The sequence below is a fragment of the Mus caroli genome, chromosome 9 (assembly GCF_900094665.2).
Source record: "Mus caroli chromosome 9, CAROLI_EIJ_v1.1, whole genome shotgun sequence".
Lineage (NCBI taxonomy): Eukaryota > Metazoa > Chordata > Mammalia > Rodentia > Muridae > Mus > Mus caroli.
In genome coordinates this window covers 85,911,187-85,919,965 of record NC_034578.1, presented here as the reverse complement: position 1 = coordinate 85,919,965, position 8,779 = coordinate 85,911,187, and the positions used below count along the sequence as shown (strand labels likewise).

General features: G+C 47.1%; 1 protein-coding gene across 1 annotated transcript in view; it reads right to left on the bottom strand.

Moving 5' to 3' along the window:
• LOC115031956 (ras-specific guanine nucleotide-releasing factor 1-like) overlaps positions 1-8,779 on the bottom strand; it is a 48,552-nt gene that overhangs the window by 21,967 nt on the left and 17,806 nt on the right. Inside the window, exon 3 of the mRNA XM_029481973.1 lies at positions 2,365-2,512. Coding sequence (XP_029337833.1) covers positions 2,365-2,512 — 148 coding nt within the window. The remainder of the gene's footprint in view (positions 1-2,364; positions 2,513-8,779) is intronic.

Here is an 8,779-nt window from a genome sequence, read left to right as displayed (position 1 = left end):
TCCTCTGGCTTACAAACCAATGAAAGCTTTTAAGGCCAAGTACAACCTGAGTTTACACCCTCTGGCTTTCAAACACCTTTCAGGACCAGGGCTCCCACAGCCCAGCTGTGGCCGCTGTTCACACTCTTACACAGCCGACTAGAAAGGCAGACATCTCCATATCCTAGTGCCTTCCAGAGCACCCGCTAACCAAGCCCTCATGAGCTCATGCCAGACAAGAGCAGCTGAGTGATAGAAGAGACTGCTCTGTCCTCACGGGGTTTCGCCCAGACTGTTGGAATCACACCCAGGGAGCTGGTGTGCCTACTGCATCGTGTTGGGCTTGAGAAGCCCGTGTGAGCAGACACACTGGCTGCTCGCGTGCTAGCCCGAAGCCCCATGATGAGGTACCTGTCCTTGGCAGTATTTGGCCAGGTGGGAAACATGGGCATGGAAGAGGCATGGCGAAGAAGCAAAAATGTGCCAGGGTGTAGGATAGTTCTGGGCTCGGGGTGGGGTGGCTGGATGGTGCTAGGTGATTGCACAGTTGGGATCTGCACGAGAGGTTAAGGTCTGCGGTGGCTGAGAGTAGATCTTTCATGAGTAAGTGAATGACTGACTGCCACCCCACTGCTCTTTGCCAGAGTTAGTAATTAGATAATATGGCCATAATCTTTCCCTGGTCTCTGCCTCTCTCTGCCTCTCTCTGACTCTGTCTGTCTCTGTCTGTCTCTGTCTCTCTGTCTCTTTCTGTCTGTCTGTCTCTGTCTCTCTCTCTGTCTTTGTCTCACTGTTCTCTATGTCTGTCTGTGTATGTGAGTGTGTGTGTGTGTGTGTGTGTGTGTGTGTGTGTATGCTCTGTTTGGATTCAGGAAGCTGTGTTGGGTTATCGTAGATCTCAGAGCTTCTCTCCAGAGTAGGATGGAGCCCAGAATGTTAAAAAGAGGACAATTTTGGGTCAACCTTTGGAAGAGTGTCAGAGGCTCTCTGTACTGAGTAGAAAGTCTAACAGATGGATGGAAGCTTGTGTTCCAGTTCCAGGTCTGTCACTTCTGTGTGTACTTAGACTAGAAACCTGAGGTCTCTGAGCCTGATCCCTTATGGCTTTTCCTATTTTGGTTTGTTTGATTTTTGTTTCTCTGTGTAGCCCTGNCCATCCTGGAACCCTCTCTGTAAACCTTGCTGGTCTCAGACTCAGAGATTAAACCTGCCTCTGCCTCCTTAGTGCTGGGAATAAAGGTGTATGCTATCACTGCCCAGCTTATCCTATTGTAATGACACTGGGGGCTGATGAAAGGGGTGTGGCTGAAGGCTCATTTTAGGATTAGAGATGGGTCAGTTATAGGACTCCAGCTAAATGTAAAGTTGCACGTTGATGTTAGTATTGGTATAGAGCTTTGGTGCTACTAGACCAGATGGGGTTGGTGGCTCTGGGTCTCTGAACTTTCTGTACAGGGATGGAAAGCACTGGGCTACAGCTACAGGTATCAGAGGGAGTTCTGTATGCAGAACAGTCCCTGTACCCAGGGCTTCTGGCTCTATCACTGATACCTGCAGAGTCTTCATCCTTTTCTGTTGGGATTACATGTTTTGAGGAAAGCCTGATGGGATCAGGGAACAGAGTTTGGGGACTGNGGGCCTGGATCACATGACCCTCCACCTCTCACTCGACTCTGCCTCCTTAGGTGGGTTCTTGGCTGCCTGCTTTCCACATCCTGGTATCAAGGATNCCACATGGGCTTCTGGTAAGGATGCNTGAGAGCTTGTACTTCCAGGAGTTAACAGCATCTCTCAGCATGGTATCTAAATGTATCTAAATTCAGAAGCTCTGGGCTGGCCCAAAGCCTTGGTTAACAATGTGTGGCTATGCCCTAGGAGGCATTTACAGGATTGGTGCCCACGTAAGGAAGGCTTGATCCCACATCATCAGGGGTACAGCCTAGAAGCTTGTGATTTGCCATTTGACACTTGTGTATCTGGTGCAGGCAGAGAGAGCCCACAGTAATGACCTGTAGGTGATAGTGTACCTCCAGAGTCTGAAGTTGACAGTGGTGATGGTTCATGTATCCTTACACAGTCCAATAGCTTGTTTTTACACAACCCCACTTATCCTCATCATCTGGCTAGGTTATAGCAATGACTCTGCATTACAGTAAACAACTCAGAAACAGAGAAGTGGGGGACACACTCCAAGTGGCATCTGGCAAGCACAGAGGTGCGATGGCAACCAGCTCTGAATTCAGGACCATCTCNCTCTCCTCCCACCACCACATCCTAAGCTTGGAGGCTTGGTCGGGATTGAGCCTGCCCATTCCCCCCACCCCCGCCCCCCAACTGTGGGAATCTGGAAAAGGACATGGTTTGGGAACCTCAGCTTACAGTTACCTCCGTCTTCAGGCGCTCGATTTCAACCTCACCGTCCTCAAGCTGCTGGCGCAGCTGTTTAGCCACAGTCTTCTCTGTTTCCACTACCTGCAGCAGGTGCAGGTACTTCTGCATGAGCGCCTCATGTTCTGTGGCCAGTATCTTGTAGCTTTGGACAGAGAAGCATAACAGGTGAGATGCTGCCCACTGTCTCTGGGCCCACCCCACTGTACACCAACTCCTGGTTGCTTTATTAGCCTGGCTCTCTTTGTTATACTTATTTTATCTGTCTTTCTGTGCCTTTGTCTATCTCTCTGTAAAACACACACGCACACACACACACACACACACACACACACACTCCTGGGACTCTAGGTAGATTTGCATTTTGAAACATTCCCCCCCACCAAGTCCACCCTCCTTAGCCTACTTTTGGGATTCAGCTGAAATGCCACATCCCAGAAGCCTTGGTAGACTCCAGGGATCTTTTTTCAGCATCTAGTACCATGGTGATGGCGGGTGGATATATCATACACCTAAAAAGTACTTAGTAGACGCAGCATGCAAGAGTGCATGCATCAGGCCTGGTGAGATATACAGAAGACAAGTAGGTACGCACATTTCATTGTTTGAGTGATGCCTGAAGACATTGCACAGGATAGAGAAATGTCAAATGGTGAGTTGTGGGCTCTTAGTGTACACCACTGAGTCAGGGGTCAGCAACAAGGACTAGTGGTCAGGCAAGATTTCTAGTAGGTCCTAGGTGATACAACCCCAAGTTGGAGCTAAGGCTTCTGACTCCAAACTTCATTCCTTGGGTATATACTCACTGNAGGACAGCCCTGGGTAGGGGGCTTGTGTCAGCAGTAATGGATAACGAGGTGAGGTGGTTAGGTGGCACCAGATCAGAGAGAGTCCCAAAGGACAGGAAAAAAAGGAAGAATCTGACTTGGAAAATGGGTAAATTAATATGTGGTGCTAAGAAGGACAGAGTGGCAGAGGAGGAATGGTGGTAAGCAGTGGCTTGCCTAAGGTTACCACACTCCTGAAGAGAGACCTCTAAGCTCTAGGTCTGGGCCTCTCCATGATGCTNCATGGTANGACCAAGGCTATTGGAGAGCATTGTAGCTGGGTGAGAATCTGATTTCAGAAAGAGACCCAGCCCTGGAGGACCGGGAGGCTTGGGCTCCAGCATCTCACAGAGAGGTGTCTATCCAGATGGGGCCAAGGCCAGGGAAAATGCTTTGGGAGAGAAAGGTTTGAGTTTTCAGGGATAATGAGGTCTGGGTCTGTATCCACCATTATTCCTCAGATTCTTCCTCTTGCTTCAACCCACCATCACCTCAGGGCCTGCTTCCTTTTTCCCTGTCCTCTCTCACACCTGCCCATTCCTCTGTGCCCCTCTCCTCACCCAGCAAGGTCCCATCTTTATCATTCTGTGTCTCCTTTCTTAGCGGTAGCAAGGGGCTCCCCTTCCCATCCTTGGAATGGCAAAGGCCAAGATAGCTCATATANCCATCAAACCTCTCTGTAGGGTCTCTTTCTTTGAGAGGAAACTACCCTCTGCTCCATTATACATCCATTCCAGCATCCAGAAAAGGCCCAAGTCCCCACTCCTCTAGAACAAACCAAGCTGTCTCTTGCCCTCCCTAGACCCACCTTGACTGTCAACATGATTGGATTGAGGTAGCTAGGATATTGGGAAAGCACACACCTTAGTGCGTTTCTGAGGGTGTTTCCAGAGATGATTAGTGAAGGGCTGGGAGGATCTGCTTTAACTGTGGGTGGTGCCAAAGGAGAACCAAAGGGGAGGAAGGATGAAGCCTACTAGCTAGGATAGTCTCTGTCTGCTTTCTGGCTGCCATGAAGAGAACAGCTTCCTTCTGCCACAGGCTCACAGCATGGTGGCCTACTCTACCANGGTCCCAGACACAACAGAGCCCAAGGGTTGGAGGAATGAAGCTGCAGAAACCAGAATAAACCTTTCCTCCTTGAGGTTGCCCTCTTTGGCCTGTTACCTTCTTTTAGCCTGTTATTACCTTCTTTTGCACTGGCTCAGCCTAGTTTAACTGAAAGAACATCTCACCCAGTATCTCCTAGCACTCTGCACCCTGACAGTACAGCATTGGTTCTTAGCATCTACAGCAACTGCTTCTCCTTCTGGGTTCACCCACTATCCCCTACTTAGGAGATCAATGGACACTTTTCATTCTGGAAGCTTCTTGCATAACCATGCAGCTCTGCACACAGTGGACCAGTGTGGTCAAACTGGAGAGATGGTCTTTGTCTCAGCCCCAGGAGTCTGCTGCCTGAGCCCACAAAGTCTCCATCACCCACAAGGTTTGAGGTGGGACTCTCAAGAGGCCATGATGGAAGTAACCTTGCAATAATGAAAGGCTGCGCCAAGGTTGTTGAAGTGGACTGGGCAGCCTCTAGGGCCTTGTCTTCTGAGGGTGCCAGAAGATGTCTTCTTGGGAGGAGGCTGGCAGCAGCCATGTTCTGAAAGTGGGAGAATGTGTCAGGAAAGGCTTACTCCATCAGGCTCGGGCCAGCTGTGGCAAGGAAGAGATCTGGGGAGCCGGGGAAGAAACTGTGATCCAGAGAACTTATCTCTGTCCTTAGCACCACCTTTCTTTTCTTTTTTTTTTCTTTTCTTTTTTTCTTTTTCTTTTCTTTAAAGATTTATTTATTTATTTTATGTATATGAGTACACTGAAGCTGTCTTCAGGCATGCCAGAAGAGGGCATCAGCTTCCATTACAGATGGCTGTGAGCCACCATGTGGTTGCTGGAATTGAACTCAGGACCTCTGGAAGAGCAGTCAGTGCTCTTAACCTCTGAGCCATCTCTCCAACCCAGCACCACCTTTCTAAAGTAACAGTTCCATGGTAACACCATTAGATTGAAATGGCGATCTGGGTGCTTTGCTTGTGAAAATGAGGACAGACAGGAAGGTCTTTCCATCTTCCTGGGACACTCAATTGTCTTCACTCGCAAGCAAAATTCAATTGAGAGCAAGGAGTCTGTTTTCACACCATCCTGCCTCCCTGCTCAGGGGCGCAAAGCTCCTTCATTAGTCTCATCTTACTCACAACAGACACCTCAGTGCTCCAGGCCTGAGTGCCATCTGCAGGTGATCTGCCTGCCTTGCTTCTTCTCCTCCATGCCCCTCTTCATCTGGCCTCCTCTTTCTTTTCTCTCTGATTCCCCCTCCCTCTTTCTCATCCTCTTCTCTTCTCTTCTCTTCTCTTCTCTTCTCTTCTCTTCTCTTCTCTTCTCTTCTCTTCTCTTCTCTTCTCTGTTTTCCTCCCTCTCCCTTCTACCTCTCTTTTCTTCCCCTGCCCTATCTCTCCCTTTCCTTTTATCCCTGTTTTAATAGGAGATATTATGTTTGAATGTGAAGTCCCACATGTCAGAAAACAAGCACTGATAAAGTTGGGGCCAAGAGCAGCAGGGTTGCTACAGGGGTGATTAGCCCTNGACTGGTGAGATAGCTCATTCAGTAGAGTGTCTGCTGCAAAAGCACAAGGAACTTAGTTCAATCTCTAGAATCCAAATTAAAAAATAAAATGAAATAAAATAAAATAAAACAGGCCATGATGGTGTGTGCTTATAATCCCAGCTCTGGGGAGAAGAGATAGGCAGGTGTAACCTAACCTATTCTGAGAGCTCTTGTCCTGTGAACAACCTGGATACAAACACACACACACAAATTGGATAGACACTACCCATTACTGGCTCAAGGATATTTGAAAGATCTTGCTTTGAGAAGTCCCAGAGAACCCATGGAAGTCCTTCTCAACATCCAACCATTAAATATTCAGAGGCACCTGCAGCTGTAAGCCAATTAGATGTGGCTGCTGTTGGAGCCAGTGGTAGGATTTGGTGTTAGCCATAGGATACTGGTTTTGGAAATATCCCGAACATAAGGGTTGTGAATCACAGAGGTTTCCACTCAGATGTCAAAACAAGGCCTGGGAAGCTAGGCAGTATGGGAAGGTCANAGTCCATATGGGAAGTCCCCAAGATGGTGAAACTGGGAGGGTTAAAGATGGAGTGTTTGGACCCCTCAGGAGATTGGAGATGCCAAGAATGTGGAACACCTGACAAGGAGAGTTTCAGGAAGTCAACGGAGGCTTCTGAGATATTATACCAAGAAACTGGCAGTTGACAGATTGCCTGAGGCACACAGAGAGGGAGAGGGGCCATGGCTAGGAAATAAGATGGTGAACTTCTTCCTCATTCCCCACCCAACCTGAGACAAACACCTGACAGCTTAAAAGAAAGACTTTATTGGCTTTTTCTTCTGTCAGTAGGGCCCCCTGCTGGTGGAATGGCTCAATGAGTCCATGGCTGCATCAGGACATGTTTACCTAACAACTCTGGGCCCATCAGCCATCTTTTCTTTCTTCACACAAATCAACTNTGTGCTAGAGAAGGGAGACCCTTCAAAGACTTTAAAATATCCCATGGCTCAAGAAGAACCTGTGCATCAGGTACCTAGTCTCCATTACGCTTTGCAGAGGGTCTTTTTTTCTGTGTGCTTCATGTATTTGTATGTCTCCTCACCTCTTATAAAAGCCATTCTTGACTTCTGTAATATATACACCATTCACTCCCGAGCTACACACTTTCACCAATTAGACTGAACCTTTCACAGTTTCTACTACTTGCCAAAGATCCATTCAATGATGAATTCATCAAGGGTCAACCCAGTGATTAGGTCAGAGTTCATGGGACAAATTCCCTGTTGCTACCTGTTGTGNTGGAGATATTTCTCCCCTGCCTTTTAATTCTTGAACTGACAAAGGACATGAACCTGGTCAAGACTCATAGATGGTACAAATAGGAGCTACGGCTAGAAAAGAGCACAGGGGTGGTATTTTTGAAGCCCATTGCTGCTCATACAATGCCCCAGATACTGGACATGCTCATGACGTGACCTGGGCACCTAGACATGGAGCTACATGGTATAATGTTTGTCTGACTGGGTGTTGGGCTCATTACTCCTTTCTATACTTCCATTCCTCTCTTTGGGAAGGGGGAGGTCCCATCCCTGTGTGTCAAAAGTACACGACTTCCTTTTATGTTGTAGGTGATCACACTAATGCTGCCTTGAATCATTGAAGAGTTTGGACCNAGGCTTCTGAGTGATTCTTGGACTATTAAGCCCGGAGACCTTTGTGGACAGAGTGAATACATTTTGTACTGTGAGATAGCCATGGGCCTTTAGGGGCCAAGGGAAGAATATTATACTTTAGTTTGGAGTGTTTCTCATGAGCTGATGTTTAAAGGTTTAGTAGTCAGCAGATGGGCTTTTGGGAGCAATCATGAGGACTGTCTGCGGACTGTTGCGAAATACCACCGGGAGAGAGAGGGTATCTCAGGAGTGCTGACAAGCCTGTGAGCACAGNTAANACCACCACTTCTACCCAGAGGGAACCACTTAAAGCCCTCAGATCACAGGAATTAGAGGAGGAGCCTGGGATAGGATCCTTCTNGTTTTCATCTGCACTCCAGAGATGACCCTATGCCACAGCTCTCCATACCTAAATTTCTCCTGGAGAGAACTGGTCTTCCAGGAGTTCTGACACACAGGCTTGCAGGAGGGAAAAGTCACAGCTAGAGGCAGCAAGACCAGCTAACACCAGAGATAACCAGATGGCGAGAGGCAAGGGCAAGAACATAAGCAACAGAAACCAAGACTACTTGGAATCATCAGAACCCAGTTCTCCCATCAGAGTGAGCCCTGGATATCCCAACACACCAGAAAAGCAAGACTCTGATTTAAAGTCACAGCTCATGATGATGATAGAGGACATAAATAACTCCCTTAAATACAGGAGAACACAGGTAAATCCCTTAAATAATTACAGGAAAACACAACCAAACAGGTGAAGGAATTGAACAAAACTATCCAGGATCTAAAAATGGGAATAGAAACAATAAAGAAATCACAAAGGGAGACAACCCTGGAGATAGAAAACCTAGGAAAGAGATCAGGAATCATAGATGCAAGCATTACCAACAGAATACAAGAGATAGAAGACAGAATCTCAGTGCAGAAGATGCCATAGAAAACATTGACACAACAGTCAAAGAAAATGCAAAAAGCTCCTAACCCAAAACATCTAGGCAATCCAGGACACAATGAGAAGACCAAACCTAAGGATAATAGGTATAGAAGAGAGTGACAATTCCCAACATAAAGGACCAGTAAATATCTTCAACAAAATTATAGAAGAAAATGTCCCTAACCTAAAGAAAGAGGTACCTATAAACATACAAGAAGCCTACAGAACTCCAAATAGATTGGACCAGAAAAGAAATTCCTCCTGTCACATAATACTCAAAACACCAAATGCACAAAACAAAGAAAAAATATTAAAAGTAGTAAGGAAAAAAGGTAAGTAACATATAAAGACCGACCCATCAGA